This window comes from Telmatherina bonti (genome assembly GCF_933228915.1).
Source record: "Telmatherina bonti genome assembly, chromosome: 3".
In the NCBI taxonomy this organism is placed as follows: Eukaryota; Metazoa; Chordata; class Actinopteri; order Atheriniformes; family Telmatherinidae; genus Telmatherina; species Telmatherina bonti.
In genome coordinates this window covers 24008252-24026191 of record NC_136621.1, presented here as the reverse complement: position 1 = coordinate 24026191, position 17940 = coordinate 24008252, and the positions used below count along the sequence as shown (strand labels likewise).

Sequence of the window (17940 nt, the reverse complement as noted above, 5' to 3'; positions counted from 1 at the left end):
GATGGCTAAATATCTACAGGGTCAGTTTCACTTTTCATTATTTGAGTAACAGCGAAACAGGTAACTCAGAGTTAACACATTGAAAAACGACTTCATACACACATTTATAATCTATTATATAAAGGTGAAATAGTTGTGATAGATGAAAAAGGTGTTATGCAAATACCAGTTGTTTTCGGTCCAGCTGAGTCCATGTAAAACTGGTTTGTAACACGTTGCTAAAGCACGTTACAATATTTTGTGTAAAGTTTGGCAATTAGGAGCTTTTCCTTTTGGTGACTTTTAAAATAAAATAGTAATGTTTGTCAAATGAGTATGTGGAATAAATTAATCAGATTTTATGCATTTTTGTTTCAATTTGGTGCTATTCTACTTACTATTAATGTATAAGTGTCACGCTTGCGCAGATTTATACTCCTAGAAAAGTCTGAGTCAATCGTGGTATGCTTTTATTTTAAAAGTAGACAGAAATTATCCTGTCCGCTTGCGGAGAAGCCAGGCTTTCTGTGTTCGACTTTACTGACTTGCAGAGCAAGCTAATCGAGCTCAGAATTATTCATGCAGGTTTAAAAAAAACAGCGCAATTTTTTTTCTTCAGTTCATGCAGTTTGAAGCTAGACTCCGAAAGTTGTTTAGTTTTCTACTGACAAGGAAGAAGCGGGGGAAACAAATAACTGAATCCAGTTCAAATGGCAGCTATGTCTACAAAGAAACTGGCAAAGTAAGCAAATGAACCTGCTTAGCTAACATGCAGACCAGCCAGACTGATGCCTAATCCAAGCGATAAAGTGTAACTTCTCTTTCATGATGTGATTAATCCACGTTAAACTATTGTCTGAGAGTGGTTTACACATTTTGAATTTATTTAGAACATCTGTAAAGAAAAGAGCAATATTTTAACGTCAATGTTACTTCTCAGAAAAACAACTTTTATATAAATGAAAACTACTTTACGTAATGCTGACTCTTTAAAATTCACAGAAAATTAGGATTATTGAGGCAGCGAAATCCACATTCCTCCAAATCAAAGACATCTTTATTATCAAGTGAGTCTTTCTTTCTTTCTTTCTTTCTTTCAAACTTAAGTCTGAATATTTCCACTTTTTATTTCTTCCCAGATCAAATGTTTTCTTACTTAATTGTAATTGACTTTGAGTCTACTTGTTGGAGAGAAAAAAACAACTGCAGTCAGGAAATTAGTAAGTAGATTGAGTTTTGTTCTTTGTTTCTTCCACATTTATTTCTACCCATCCATGAATGCCTTTCTTTCTCCCTTCCTTCAGTTGAATTCCCTGCTGTCCTACTCAACACCTCGACAGGGGAGATAGAGTCTGAGTTTCACACTTATGTTCAACCACAGGAACACCCAGTTCTGTCTGAGTTCTGCACAGAGCTGACGGGGATAACACAGGTTTCTGTGCACAGGCAAAACTCTCTAATCACCGGTTCAGGTTATAGTTTTATCTAACAGCCTGGTTCTTTATCCTGCAGATGCAAGTAGAAGCAGGGATCCCCCTTCAGATCTGTCTCTCACAGTTTCACCGCTGGCTGCAAAACCTGCAGTCTGAAAGAGGAGTGGCATTTCCCAACAAACAACAAACACATTCAGCTGCTTTACCTTCCCAGAGACTGTGTACATTCCTCACATGGTCAGGTAAAGGCTTGCGTTTTTTGCTCTGCTCCTCTGAAAGGCTTTGTTACTGGCAAACCACACAAGCCTTTCCATGAGAAAGTGTTGTAATAGTTATAGACTAGATATAATGTCATACTATTTTTTTTTTTTTTAAATTAAAATTGAAGCCGCTGGGAAAACCTAATTGAGTATGTCTCCATATGCATCGCATTGTAGACTGGGATCTTGGAGTTTGTTTGCAGTACGAGTGTAAACGAAAACAGCTACATAAACCTGATGTTCTCAACAACTGGATAGACCTTAGAAGCACATACAGGGTAAGTTCTTCCTTATTCACGGCATCTTTTGACCTCCTTTTTCTTTTATTCAACTTTGAATATGTTTTTTTATTCTATTAGTTTTTGTTTTTCAAGAAAATATTTAAAGCACTAACAAATCATCAACTTAACAGATGCAATAGAAGCATGCATGACTACAGAAAACATAATGTGTTTGAAATGGCACAGAAAAGAAAAATTAGTTGTTTTTTTTTCCTTAAATAACACCCTTTTTAATAAATGAATTGCATGAATAGCCATCATCTCTGACAGCAAGTTGCCGTTTCTAACTTTTTTTTTTTCTTTTTTGTATCTCCAGCTCTTTTACAACAGGAAACCAAAAGGCCTCAATGGGGCACTTCAGGATCTGGGAATACAGTTTTCCGGGAGAGAACATTCCGGTAGTAATGAAATGGGAAATTCTCTGGTCTAGATTAAAGTATAAAGTTCCCTTACCCTAGCCTCTTTTTTCACCCTAATATATTTGTTTCCACGGCAGGCCTGGATGATGCCCGAAATACAGCTCATCTGGCAGCAAGAATGATGAGAGATGGGTGTGTAATGAAGATCACTCGGAGCCTGGAGAGGGTGAGTGCCCGACCGACGACGTCTTTAATGAACCCCGATTCCTAAAAATCAAGCTGGGACTTTTAAAGTTGAACCAGGCTTTGTTATGCAACAGTTTATTTTGAGAAAACCTCACAATTTTGTAGTTATGCCATTTTAAATTTCTTTCAATAAATGACTGGAAAACTAAATTGCAGTTAGCTGTAAGTGCTTACCTTCTTGCTTTTGAATTAGTTTTATACTTTTTCACATTTAAGTTTGAACAAGTTTTAATTCTGTCATTTAGTTTGCGATGACATGATATAAGTGGTGTGTGAAATTTTGTAATCCTTCCAGAAATATCTATTCATATTTAGACATAAATATTTTTTTACAATAGTTAAAAAAAAAAAAAAAAAAAAAAAAAAAAAGTATCAGCAGTTTACTAACAGGAGGATGAAAAAGTTATTTTTAATGAAGTTAAGTGTTAATAGGTACATTGATTTAAAAAATAGCTGGAATGGGCCAAAATATGATAGATTTACATGATTGTGAATGAATAAATGAATGAATGACACTATTTTCCAGGGAATTAAAAAAAAGAAAAAGTTGTTTTGTCTGAAAAAGCTGACAAAGCCTTCTCTTATCTGTTTAAACTCTCCCAGTCCACAGTCAGTTTGTGAACAGAGAAAATTAATGACCTCTGTTAACCTCCCAAGAAGGGGTGGACCAACAGATCCATGACAAAGGAGTCTAATAGTCAATAAGGTCACCAAGCAACTCAGATTAACCTTCGAACAACTTAAGACCTCTCTCACATGGACTGATATAAGTGTTTGTGAGTCCACTTTATATCGAACAACAGTATGCTTGAAGAAACCCATATCTCCACTTCAAAAGGATTGTTTCAGTGCTATACTCAAATGTGGTGATACTTTCATGGTTCACAAACTTTCATGCACCACTATGGGTAAATAATGCTCTAAATAACTCTAGTGTCCAGCATTGACAGCTGCTTACGGATTCATTTTAAATCTGTTAATCCTATAACTTAATTTTAAAATTAAACTTTTAAAGTGTTAAAGTCAAAAATGGGTTTTATTTTTGAGTTACTGATAATTACATGTTTCTTTTTCTCCTCATAGACTCAACTGACGGTTAAATCCATGTTTAGAAAAACTACGTGTCCTGCAGAAAGCAAGAAAGAAAATCGGAGTAGCATTAAAAAGGAAAATGTTGCCACTTCCACCAGACTCTTATCATCTAAAATTCCTCTTAAAGCTTGTCAGAAAAACCCAAGTCCAGAGGACACCACAAAGATTTCAGTCATGAAGGATAAATCAAATTCTGTTGAAGGATTCGATCAAATGTGCCAAAGTCTGGTTTTACCAAAGATGCTGCTGAATGTCACGACACCACTGCTTTGTGGACACAGCAGCGGGTCAGCTCTAGCTCAGGCTGCTGCTAACCTGTCATCCTCCGTTATGATCAACTGTACCTCATTGCAAGGTAACAGCCGTCATGTTCTGTGCCCTACTGCTGTCAGCGGCGTTTTAAATGTGCCTCAACCAAACCAAGCCTCCAAAGCAGGACTTGAGGAAGCAGAACTTGTTGCGGAAACAGAGGAGAGGTGCGGTTCTTATGATGATGTCGTGTTGGAAGGTGATGATGTTATAAATGTAATGGACAGAGAGTGTGACACGGAGTACGTTTCAGATTTCGACTGTGGATGTTATGAGTTTGAAAAGCCACATATTTTACATCCACCAGAGGGTCATGCTGCACTGAATGGCAACATTAAAAAAACCGTGAAGGCCGTATACGACCCTGAAATGCACAACACGACCAGCAGCTCATCAATGATATGTAAATCTGTGAACACATCAAACTCCAACTTTACTGTCCGTGAACACACAAAGGAAGTGATTCAGCATTCATCAAACTCGCAGTCAGATGTATATTTTGCTGTGCCTGAACCTGTTAACGGCACCAAATCAAATCAGTGCAAACCAAGCCTTAAAACCTCCCTACAGCTTCATGATGGACCGGATTGGAATAATCCAACAAAGACACTGTCTCCTGTCAAGTCTAAGCTTTTTGTGCCTGAAAAGATGTCCACCCCAAATGTCTCCTCTTCCAAACCAATGAAGCCTCTTAAATCATCTTTTACCATCTACACTGAGCCAATAAATCACCCTGGAGGGTCTTCCCATTCTAGATTTAGTTCTCTGCAAACTCCAAACAACGTCCTCTCCTCTTTGTCAACCAACAAACCCTCTTCTGCCAATCGTTCCTGTGTTTTCCTGACAACTAAAGGACTGCCAAAGATTACCTCCCCACTGTGTGTATGCGGTCGTCGTGCAAAGCGGCAGGTTGTGTCAAACGGTGGTCCAAACCATGGACGGGGGTTTTATTGCTGTGCAGTCCGCCGCTCAGGGGACAGAGGCAGGATGGAGAAAGGATGTGAGTTTTTTAAGTGGGAGTTGGCTCTGATAAGGAGCAGTTCAGTCGCTGCTTCTGCTGTCAGATCCTCCACGTCACTCTGTCACATTGATTCCACTGCACCCCACTTTCCAACCAACCGGGCACCACTAAGAAAAAGTTATTGACTAGTTAGAAAAGCAGCTGGTGTGTGACATTGCTGTAAATGTGAATTTGAGACACAAAATTAAATTATTAATTGGTTACAGCTTATGAATAAATCCAATTGTTTTGTTTTTCCGTTTTCTTTTCATATAAATTAAAAAAATATATTTTATTAATCTCACGGATATATTTGAACATTTTCCATTCATGAAATGAAAGTCAAAACACAGTATTTTTAAACACACTATTATTTTGACATTTTGAAGTCAACTTAATCATTTCCACAAAGAACATTTGTATTTATTCCCTTTTAAATCCCTATAATATAAACATTTTGGAATAATTTGTTAACTTTGTAGAAATTTATGAAGTGTATTTTAATTTAGAAAAAACAAGTTAGCGGTAAATGGATTTTTAATATTTTGTGTCTTGATTTACAGTCCATCAGTCATACATAAAGTTCTGCAGAATGAAATGAAGTCCGCTGATGCGAGGAGAAAATTTACACAGAACTGAGATCCTACACAGAGGCTGAAAAAAAGGGAACAGAATTATACACCTCATAAGAACAAATCAGAAGAAGAAAACCTTTAAGTGATGTGTGATATAATTGCAAGTTTTTTCCTCACATTTCTTATACATTCATGTTTAATAAGGAAATCAGTTGATTCAATAAATATGTGACTGAGGACACTAAACATGCGTTGTATGTTTTGTACAGCAAGTGTTTTAAATCAGGTTTGGAGGTTATAAATTGCTTGATGATAAATAAGTGGTTTTTACTTTATTCATTTTGCCTTTCGGCTCGGCTACACTTTATTGTCCTCTCTGGCTCGCCGTACAGGACAACCAACAAACGTGCAGTGTTGTCTTTAATCGACCCAGTTACAGTTTCAACCTGAACTCGTGGGAGGACTATAAGCGGCTTCAATCTATCAACTTGCCACGATTTTCACATCTCAGACTGCTGCTCTGATCTTAGCAAGTACGAGTTAGCTTAATTCGCTGAGCTAGCAGCTAAAAAAAAAAAAAAAAAAAAGGAAACACAAGGAAGAAAAGCGAAACGAGGACATAACCGTCTGTTAGTGAGCTCAAACTCGCGATTTACATCGCATATCTGCTCCAAAGTGCATCGACAAGATGTCAGCCGTGCAAAATGAGTCAAGGAAAAGAAGCAAGAAGCGTTTTGTGGCCAGCCAGCAGAAGAAGCGATGGAAAGGTTCCCGAGAGCTGGAGGTGGGCATGCAGGGAGTCCTCATCACATGCAACATGAACGAGAGAAAGTGCACAGCGGAGGCCTTCAACCTGCTCAATGAATACGCCGACAAGCTCTACGGGCCTGAGAAGGTGAGTCAGGAAAGGGATATTTTTTTTAGTTATCAAGAGGTATTGTGTGAAGTAAAATAAACAAAAAGCCCAGATGAACCGACATGACTATTGGCTACATCCCGGAAACAGAATGTCAAAGGTTAAAAGTGTCAAACATGCACTCGCAAACTCAGCAATACAGCAGACTATTGATCTCTTTTGTAAAAACTTCAGTTCTAGTCATAAAATAACAAGATTTTGTTTGCTACTGAATAATCTCACATTTTTGTTCGTTTTTAATGTGTAATCACGCACTACCCGTGTTAAATGCGTTAGAAAAGGAAAATACTAATGTTTGTTTGGGAGGAAACTGCTCCTGATATTATTTTATCAGTTTGGGATTGTGTAAAGGCAGTCATGCTGGTTTGTGCATGAAGCTGACCACTAAATAAGAGATGAGTTTCCAGATGACCGTGTGATGGCAGGCTGACTGAGTGGGAATTAAACTTAATCCACAGAGAAGGAAAACAAAAGCCCACAGGGGTTAAACGACATAATGTTTGCTGATGTCCTACTTAGCATCAGAAACAGCACACCTATCAGAAGATGATCGCCCTGTTCAAGCTTTATAAAATCATATTGCTTAAAAAAAATAAATAAAATATATATATATATATATATATATATATATACATACACACTCACACACACACACACTACTCACAAAAAGTTAGGGATATTTGGCTTTCAGGTGAAATTTATGGAAAATGCAATATGTTCATGCTACACTGATATAATATCATAAAAGTAAGACATTTAAGTAGAAGGATGCACTACTGATTTCCTCATCTCAAAAAATTCATTCAACACAAAAGGTAACAACAATGGTAGTTACACCACAACAAAAAATTTGAACGTCTCAATATCTCGTCATGTGCCCTTGAGCATCAGTTACAGCTTGACAACGACGTCTCATGCTGTTCACAAGGCAACTTATTGCCTGCTGAGGCATGGCATCCCACTCTTCTTGAAGGGCAGCCCTCAGGTCATTGAGGTTCTGGGGTGCAGGGTCTCGAGCCTCTACACGACGGCTCAGCTGATCCCACAGGTTTTCAGTGGGATTCAGGTCTGGAGAGAGTGCAGGCCATTCCATTTGAGGTACATCAGTCTCCAACAGCCGTTCCCTGATGATGCAGCCTCGATGAGCAGGAGCATTGTCGTCCATGAAGATGAAATTAGGCCTGTGCTGTTCATGTAGGGGCACAATCACTGGATTAATGATGTTATTCAGGTAGTATGGGCTTGTCACTGTACCATTCACAAAGTGTAGGGCAGTTCTGTACCAAGTGGACACCCCTGCCCACACTGTAACACCGCCACCACCAAAAGCTCGCCTGGTGACAACAGTGGCTGATGCATAGCGCTCTCCCTGACGTCTCCAACATCGTTGCCGGCCATCATTTCTGCTCAGTGTGAATCGACTTCCATCAGAGAACAGCACTGAGGCCCACTGGTTCCTCGTCCAGCGTAAATGCTCCCTGGCCCATGCAAGATGATGATGCCTGTGCCTGGTGGTGTGGTCAGGTACCCGTGCAGGTCGTCTAGCACGCAGACCACGCTGATGGAAACGGTTTCGAATGGTCTGACGTGACACTTGGGTGCCTCTCACCTCTCTTAAACGTGCCTGGAGTTGAGTGGCATTCATCATCCGGTTTCTCAGGGCAGTGTTCACAATGTAGCGGTCATCAGCACGGGATGTGGCCAAAGGACGTCCACTTCGAGGCCTTTCTGTGACTCTTCCAGTCTCTCCATATCTCTGTTGCAACCTGCTGATGACACTCTGTGACACTCCAAGCTCAGTGGCCACTTCTGTCTGAGAACGTCCTGTTTGAAGCATCGCAATGGCAAGGGACTGTTGTTCCATTGTTAGGTGTCGTCTTGGTCTCATGATGTTAAAATGTGAACAGCATGATGAGGACAACTGTTTAAACACCAGCTCTAATTGAACCAGGACATTTATTGGTCAATTCAAGGATCACACACCTGCCGTGATTTTTGCCGTTAAGCTCCTTGTTAGAGAACAGCAACTTGTGCAAAATTTATTGAAACATTTAACAGTTGGACATGTGCATTTAAAAGCTTAGAGAAGATCACATTAAGTTCACCTGTACAGGTTTGAATGCATTTTAGGCTTGTTGTGAAATTTCACCCAAAAGATGAATATCCCTAACTTTTTGTGAATAGTGTATATATGTAGATATAGATATAGATAGATAGATAGCTAGATAAAAAGTTGACTGTTTCCAAATCCATACTTGAAGTTTGCACATTTTTTTTAATGTTGCTTTGGATTCATCCTGCAACTTCCCAACTTTTTTCCAGAAAAAAAGTTACACACATGTGTGTAACGGGTTTTTTTAAGCTATATTTTTCAAAAGGTTACTCTTTTAACAAATTATTTTTTCAAAAAGCTGACCCAATTACATCAGCCTTGTATTAACAATATTCCACTTTCAATCACAGTTGTCAGATAGCAATGCAAGCAGCAGTGAAGACGAGGAGGCTGAAGAAGAAGATGTAGATGTTGCACTGAAGAAGGAGGTTTCGCAGCTGCAAGCATCTGGAACTAAACAGAAGAGGCGCTTCCAGGCCCTTGACAGCGGCGCTAACAATGTCATCTTCATCAGAACTCAAAATCTGGGTAAGGCTTTTAAAATGTGCTGAAATAGTAAAAAGTACTTTTTTTTTTGGAAATTACACTGCTATATTCATAACACTTTCTGTTTCCTCTTCTAGAATCCGATAAACTTATCCATCACATCCTGTCTGATCTTCACACCACCAAGAAGAAGAAGTCGCGCGTGATCCTTCGAATGCTGCCAGTGAGAAGCTAAAGTTTACTACAACAAATGTTGTGTTTAGTGTTGTTAAAGTAAAACTTTCATTTAAGTTTTCACCTCTACAAGTGATGTGAGTCCATGCTGATTTGTTATCGGTTTATCTTCTTGCATGTGTCACATTTGCTGTGGCCACCATAATTTCTCATTTACCACCGGGAAGTCAAAAGTTACCGAGGGAAATGAAGACGTGAATATTCCCCTCCTGTTGTTAACCAGGATAGGTTGGTGTCTTATCTGTGTTTTTGCCTCGACCAGGTTACTGGAACATGCAAGGCTTTCCAGGAAGACATGGTGAAATACCTGACCACATTCCTGGAGCCTTGGTTCAAAGCCCCAAACTGTGCGACCTACCAGATTGCCTTCAAGGCTCGCAACAGCAGCCACAACAAGAGAGACGAAATCATCAAATCTATTGCAGGTAGACTCACTGCCCATGTTATGCTCAAGCATGCAGCCCTGCTGGAAAGAAGAAAAGCTGATCTTTCCTTTTCATTTGAACTCTCGCAGGTCTTGTGGGCAAGCTGAACCCTAAAAACAAAGTGGATTTGACAAACCCTGAACTGACCATCATTGTGGAGGTGATCAAGGCTGTGTGCTGCATCAGTGTAGTTAAAGACTATACGCTGTACAGGAAGTACAATGTTCAGGAAGTAGTGAAAGAAGATGTCCCCAAGTCCGACGCCATCGCAGCGAAAACAGATACGAACACAACCGAGCAACAGGAGAAATGGAACGGAGGGGAGACGGTGAGAAAAGACGAAGAGGAGGAGAAAAATGTGTCGCAGGACAATGAGGAGGTTCAGGGTGATGGAGGGGGGGGAGAATAATTAATCCCATTTTGAAAATTTAGAGCATTAGTAAGGTGTCATCTGAAAATGTTTTATGTTGTGCTGTTGGTTTTTTTTAAATTGGACTGGTGTTTTAATTTGTCGAAATCTGAGGTTGGCAAGAACCAAAAAAACGTGTTTGTTTTTTTGTTTTTTTTAAATGTTTTTGAAGATACCTGGCGTTTAGTGTTAACCAGCTTCACTGAGTTGTTCATTTCTGAAGCAGTGATTTTAAATGAGTTAAATGTCAACATACTACTGGCCTTTGTTGTTTTAGTGTATTTTCTTTCAAAACCCTGAATATAAATTTGAATCCATTATCACTCTAATTTTGATGTTTTTGCTTGCAGAAAGATGTATTTTTCTCAGGTTAACAGGTGTGTCTCTTCAGATGTGTTAAAAGAAAGCGGCCCTTTAAATAACACAGAATAGAAATACATGAAAAATTCTGTTTTGTCATCATCTTAATTTTGGTCGCATGTAAAAACTTGCTGCTTTTTATACCTGTTATTTTCCAAACCAGTCCTCGATTAAAGCCACCTCTGTGTCTGACTGACTGACCTCATGCTCTTCACATATTTTATAGCGTCATATTGTAGATGTGGAAGTAAGGCAGAAGGTTAAAATTACATAAGAAAATAATTTAAAAGTTACAAGCGCATATCTTGATTTACCCTTTTCATATTCTTGCTTTATCCTGCTTTACACAATGTTGAACATCCCTGGAAGGTCTCCAATGATTAAAGTTTTTTTTTCTTTTTCTTAAACTTTGGAAAGACCATTCACTGGAACCTGATCAGTCACTCTAAAGTCAGTTTTACATTTTAATTCCCAAACCACAATTATGGTTTTTTAAATCAAATGCTTAGTAAATGTTTAAAAGTATTAAAGTAACATGTTTTTATTTCTGAAGAGTTAAAGATGAATTTTGCTGTCATGACACACTGCAGGAACACTCTTCTGATCAATAGAGCAGGATGTGGTCACTATGAGTCATATTTGGTCATGTAATTCATTTATTGCACTCGGTACCTGTGGTCATCGGGTTACTGGGGTTCATGTCACAAAAACTGGAGTAGAGGCTCCAACTAATACATGGAGAAACATCAGACATCTTCATCCAGAAGTGCGAAGTCATAAGAACAGCTAAGATACTCTGCATGCCCCTTAAGCTCCTGGGACTTTGGTAGATGATCTGAGGTTAAGATGAGCTGCTACACACCCCAACCAGGTTGCATAAGGGATGGGTGATGGAAGAGTTTTGGGGTTTATTTTATATTTGTTTATTTATGATAAGCAGTCCAGCTAAAGGTAGACATTCTCCATCCTTCGTTCAGTAGAGGAACATGGTCAACATGGAAACATGGATCTGAATTTTCCCACATCATTATTTGTAGTTTACCTTTAGTCCACATGATGGTGTTAAAACCACATTTTTCCTGGACATCCTCATGATGTACTGCAGATGTTTTTCTTGGGTGAGCAATTTAACACAAAATGTTGAATAAATTTGATACTCCTTCCAGACACTCTAACTTTTTCTTTAAAAAAAAAAAAAAAAAAAAAAAAAACAACGTATCAGACAGGTAACTGTTAGTAAAATTTTAAACCCCTGTCTACAACTCTTTTATTTGTAATTGAAAACTTATAGGACTGTGAAGTGGAAATATGCAGTACTAGATTTAAGTACACTTAAGTTTGAAAGCACAGATGTCAAAGAGTTAGACTTTTATACATATGATTTCTAGAAGGTGGGAAAGACTTTAATAAGTGAGCTATTTACTCAGAAGGGAAATTATTGTTTTCCTCTGTCAAACACACACACACACACTCACATACAATGCTGTATAAGCTGTGGTCACATGATAAAATATCTTTACATTATTAACTTGAATCATGAAGTTTACAAGTTCAAGAAGATCCAAACTTGTTGCAGACTTTGTTGGTTGTTTTGTGGTACAGTATGTGGCAGGGGAATCAACGGTTTCTCCCCCTCTCAGCAATGGTTTGTATTCCAGTTGTCCTCTGAGATCATTCTCCAAAGTAACATTGGCCTGAAATGGAGAGCTTCTAACTCTCAGAGAGCCCTGAGATTCCAGATCTCAGGATGGCTGCATCTTGTAGTGCCTGTTTTCCTTTGTGTCCATTCAAGTTCAAGCACTGAGTTGTTTTTATCGATAACTACGTTGTAATGGTGGGGCTGTCAGTGAAATGTTATATCATGTGGGGTTTATCAGTTATCAAACTGGTTTCTCACTGTGCATATTTTTACAGTTGGGTGATGATTTTCTAGCTTCTGATGGCATTATTGTAGATGCTGTCTTAGCTGTCTTGGTGCAATAGAAATGCAAATTCCAAAATGGTAACTGACTTCAAATGATAATGACATCAGCCAAACCCTGTTATTCTTAATTAACTGGAATGCACTAAAAGTGGAAGTAAACTGGATCCTTTTTTTCTAATCACAACAACTGTTGTGGCTAGATATACGCTGCCATGTCAGGGTTGCTGATACTAGAGCTGGAGATTGAAGTGTCTTTCCTGTTTACGTAAAATCTAGAGATATCTCAGTTTTTCTTCTCATATCGTCCCATAAAATATAAAACAGGTTACAGGATAAATTTAGCTACATTTTCAGTCTGTAGCTTACTTTAAACTCAACTAGCTAACTTGCAGAGGTGCACTTTGAGCATTCTGTATTGAGGAGCGTCTGTAAAAGGTATATTTGAAAAAAAAAAAAAAAAAAAAAAGGACTTACTTAAAAGTAATCTAGTAATACAATGTAAGTAGATTAGCCTTGCTACTTATCTTCAGGCTAACATCAGGTTGTTGTACCTGCACTGAGAAAAAAAATCTCTTCTAGGAATGTGAAACAGCCTATTTTGGGGGTTGGATGTTTAATTAGAAATTAGTCATGTTCTTGTGTAAGTTCCTATGATTATCTTTTATCCAAAGCCAATAAAAAACCAGCGTGAACACGAATGTGTGTACTTATTTGACAGTAATCTATCTAATTTTTTTTTTTTTATATTTCAATGTATCTTATTGGTGACTAAATATTGTGTATATTATATAGGCTTATATAGGCTTATGTCAGAATATGCATTGCAACACAATTACCCAAAGCTGGCATTGTGAGTAAGTGTATGGACAGACCCGTTAAAACGGAATATCAGTAATGAAGATAAACCAAAACAAACGAGCAAAAAAACAGGTCTATCTTAAACAAGCTGCAATTCTTGGACACACCGCAGCTGTGGTAATTAATCTTAAGAACCTCCACTCCATGTTGTCTGCCTCTGTCACGTACACACACACACACACACACACACACACACACACACACACACACACACACACACACACACACGGATTAACCGATTTGTGAATCCTTTTTCTGCTCATTACACTCTGGCTGAACTGTTGCTGTGACCTGCCAATCATTATCTCCTCCACATTCGGCTAAAACTCGTAAATTGCATTGCTGCCAGCTCTCAGGTGACCCAGTCGCTCCGATGCAAAGGGAGCCTGTTAGTGTATTATTAGTAAAACACCAATTAGAATGTGTAAGTAGCCTATGTGAATGCTAACACACAGCAATGTCTATTAATGATATGTCGGTTATATTGGCTGAAATTTTCACCCTGGAAATAGAAACGTGAGAGCAAAATACAAAAACGTGATCTATACATATGTGTGTATGTGTATTAGAGAGAGAGTGTGTGTAAGTTTAGGACTCATGAACATGCCTAAAACTTCACTATTAAGTCAAAATATTTTTGTGGAGGGGTTAGCAGTTTTAAATGTTCTGCAATCTCATAAAAACGTTAGGTATTTTTTGAGAAAATACTCAATTTGAGTATCTGGAAAAATATCTTCTGATGTTTTAATTTCCCCCAAGGCCAAGACTAATTAAACCTCTGTGAGCACAAACACACTAGTTCCAGCCAAAGGTGTACATCACGTACACACCGTTCTGCCACAAAGGATTGTAAACTCGTTCAGGTTTAAATGTCACAGCCCTGTGAAACAATTACATCCTCAGGCGCATGTGCACACAGTCCCAGGGGTCAGGATTAGCATCCATTGGTGTGGCTCCATATCTGACCTTTATGAGTTGCTAAGTAGTGCTCTCCGGGGTCTCATTTGTCTCACTTCAACCAAACAATAGCCTCAGTCCCCTCTCACAAATATGGGGTTCTCGCTCTTATAGTACAATGAACATGTTGAGACTGGAATTGCTAAATTTCATTCTCATGCACGGTTGCAGGTCCACTTTCACTTACTCGCAAGTACGTAAAATATTCATTCCAGCTACTAAAATTTTAGTCTCAAAACATTTCCATTCCCTTTAAGTATATGTAGTCATAACTAATTACAACCTCTATTCCTAACACATTGTGTAAATATGTAAATATATTACCTCTTTATAAGATTTGCTGATAATTTGTTTTGGTACACTTTGGACAAGAAGATAACTTTTTGAGGAATTGTTTATCAAGCAAGAATAGAAGAGAAATGAAACATTAATAACAACACTAACTGGATCCTTACTTCCCAAACACTTGTAAAAGTAATGCAACACACTGGTAAACACACCTCTGCCCCTATTTATTATTATTTTTTTTTTCAGAAGTGTTGCTAGCACCATGAGTGAAATTAAATATTCAAATCATCGTCACATTATTTTCGACATTTGTTATGCATTCATTGTGCTATCAAGATATATTGTTAAGGAAATGTTACTGTGCATCAGTTCCAAGTTTCAGGAGTTCAACAAAACAAGATTTGTGGGGAAGGCAGCAAAGTTACTGTATAGCCGTGTTTGTTTTAGCAACTCATTAAGGGTTTGCTAAGCAGACCAACGGTGGCTGAAACACACTTAATGTGGTGTTTGCCTCGTAGCCAATCAGCACCTCAGAATGACCACTGAGTTAAACCCATGTGCATATCTGCTGCGACAAAAAGCAAATGTAACCCTTGCCAAAATGTTATCTTAATGCACAGCTATTGTGCAGTGAATTTTTCTTTTTTTTTTATCCATCCCCTCAAGGTATGTGTCAGTTTATGAAATCACCAGATGTCCCCTCTATTGTCATACGGATGGTGAATTGATGCACTCATCAATAGATTAGTCATATATTTATATTGTTTGGAATGATGGCATATATTTTGAAGGACATCTTTTTCTCTGAAAGAATGTGTGTATGTGTGTTATATGCATGGCTCAAGCTGTGTGAATGGGGTTCAGTAATGAGAAATGCTTATCAACCGTCAACAGACTGTCAGCTTGCTGCTATGAGCTGTTACCACAACAATCTTACAGGTAGGCCAAGAGTGCTCATATTGATTCCAAACATTCCCGTTTGTCTTCCCACAAGGCACGCAAACCAGCAGACGGATTTAGTTGATTGGGATTATGGGTAGTAATTTGTGGAAAAAGTAAGTTGCCATTCTTTTAGCTGAAATATTAATGTTGTGAAATTAGTTTCCTTAATACCTGGAATGGAGTTGCTGTTTGAATATAAATTAGTTTATGTGATTGGTGTGTGGATAAAAAAAAGAAGTGTTGATTTTATAAGAAAGCCTATTTGAGCTGATGAGAGATAGACCCACATGAAAAGAGGAGTAAACATGATTGTTTCTTACATACACACTTGTATATTTTCGCTTGTTGCCATCGGTCTTACAATCCTTGCTGAGAGTGTTTTCCATATAACTGAGCAGCTTTTTCAGTAAAGAGACGCGTTTAAGAATAATAGTAACAAGAACCTTGACAATTAGTTAGACAGGGGAGGCCGTGGGGGCAGAGAGGCAGAAGGGCAGCGCTCAGACTAACAGCGTGAATAGAAAACAGAGAAAAAGCAGAAGGGCAGCAAGTCTGAGAGGAAGCACAATCTGGATTTCAACTTTGTGACTACAAACCCAAATTACTTTTTTTTTCTTTTCTTTTTTTAAATATTTCCCTCAATTGATGCTTGATAGAAATAAATAAAGCCCACATTATTGAGACTTCTTAGGGTCATCTACTGCATGAGCTTAGTATTCCTGAAAAACACTACTGATGGTACAACTTCAGTATTGTTATGAGAATTTACCTATACTTATCATTAGAAAACAAATGTGAAACAGTGTGAGGTTTCACTGAATAACAAAACACTGTTAGCTTAAATCATAAACAGTATTCTAAACCACTGGAATCCAAAATCAACATCCGATTGCTCGTATCAACCCATACCAACAATGAAATATATGAGATTAATAGGTATTGTGTTGTTATAAACACTATATAGAGCAGACATAATTGTACCGTGTTCTACAACTCCAGTACAGTCTGTATTTTCTCCAAACTAGGTTAAAACGGGACCTTAAATACTGGATTTAGCTTTAAAAGCATAATGATTAACATTAAGTGTATAATATTCATGGAGAGGAATTCAAATTAGAAATAGTGTTTCCTAAAAACATGACTCCATAAGACGACTGAGCTCATCATCTAAAGTCACCTGGAAGGATGGTTTCTTGAACCATAGTTAAGCCTGCGTAAGCTGCCATGTCAACAACATGGTCTTTTATTCGATTATACAAATATATTAGTGGAAAATTAAATGTTTTTAAAGTATTTTTTTCTATTTATATATAGAAATGCAAATAACTGATTTGTTACATATTTCATCTTGACCCAACCACATGCCTCTTTTGATTTGCCAATTGCCTCCCTCTGCACGACCTTTCCTGTTAATTCAGATTTGGATTGGGCTTATACCTGTTTCCACATATCCTCCCTTTGTATTTTCACTCCTCTGAATTATTTTAAGCTTAATATATAAAAGGAAACATTAATATTGTGACCAAGGGATAATGATCCAAGCTAGATGAGTATATGAGCTGGGGTTATGGCGAGTTATAAAGGATTAACCTTTAAGAAAAATAAATAAACACCTTTACAATCTTAGGGTCATGAAGTGTGCTCAGTGCTGCTTAGTTTGAAAGTTTTAAAACCAAACATGTCCTTTTCCCAGCTTCACTGTCACTGTGCTCGTGGTTACTTCTGTGAATACAGTAAGTGTTATGTAAATCCAGTGTGTGTCACTGACATGTTGATTAGAGTAGAAGTTGCTGGTACATTCAGGGTGGACAAAGACGCCTCATTCTGTTGCTAATCATGTGTGTTTTTTGGAGGAAGATCTTATTGGACTGAATAACAGCTGCCACAGAGGATTGAGAGTGTGACAGTGAAACATGTATATGAGATTTTCAGGCAGATGTCAGACACACAGAAGGGTTCCCTAATAGGACATACAACTTTAACAGGATTGGAAATGGTACTGACCGGCTGTGAGAGGTAAGACAAAGCCGGGGATGGAAGTTTAAAGCAAGAATATGGAGGGGTGGCAATGCAAGGGGTGTTGTCTTCAGCTACAAAGTTGACCAAAATGACATTTTTGTTTGCTGCAACAGCTTGGAAAGATGGATAAGAAGGGTGAAATAGACGTGGAAGAACAGAGCTGAGCTTTGGGAATGAATGAAGCTATTTAAATACGTCATCAAACGCTACAAGCACAGCAGGGGGCCTTGAGATACACCCATCTGAAAGATGGGTGGTGAGGGTGTGGGCATATAGTTTTGTGTTGGGCTAATACACCATCCATCTGCAGAGAGAGGAAAGCAGTCGATGTGAGAGTAGCGGGGGGTTACAGCACTCTTTTTGCTCCATATTTACACCCCTTTCAAATGCACAGACCAACAGGCACACAGTCCTGAGCAGAGGTTCTTTGATGCTTGTCGATACCGCTGCGTGATGATGTCATACGGCAGAGAGC

General features: G+C 38.3%; 2 protein-coding genes across 2 annotated transcripts; both read left to right on the top strand.

Moving 5' to 3' along the window:
* Positions 1 to 698: 698 nt before the first annotated feature.
* eri2 (ERI1 exoribonuclease family member 2) lies at positions 699 to 5105 on the top strand (the record flags this gene model as incomplete). The annotated part of the gene is made up of 9 exons (XM_079263333.1): positions 699 to 721; positions 982 to 1046; positions 1119 to 1199; positions 1284 to 1411; positions 1492 to 1654; positions 1850 to 1950; positions 2270 to 2351; positions 2450 to 2538; positions 3642 to 5105. The coding sequence occupies 9 exons, from the start codon at positions 699 to 701 to the stop codon at positions 5103 to 5105; spliced, it is 2196 nt and encodes a 731-aa protein (XP_079119459.1).
* Positions 5106 to 5953: 848 nt separating this feature from the next.
* Positions 5954 to 10586, top strand: thumpd1 (THUMP domain containing 1). Its single transcript, XM_079261865.1, has 5 exons — positions 5954 to 6429; positions 8914 to 9091; positions 9187 to 9272; positions 9546 to 9708; positions 9798 to 10586. The coding sequence occupies exons 1-5, from the start codon at positions 6223 to 6225 to the stop codon at positions 10115 to 10117; spliced, it is 954 nt and encodes a 317-aa protein (XP_079117991.1). The 5' UTR covers positions 5954 to 6222; the 3' UTR covers positions 10118 to 10586.
* Positions 10587 to 17940: the final 7354 nt, after the last annotated feature.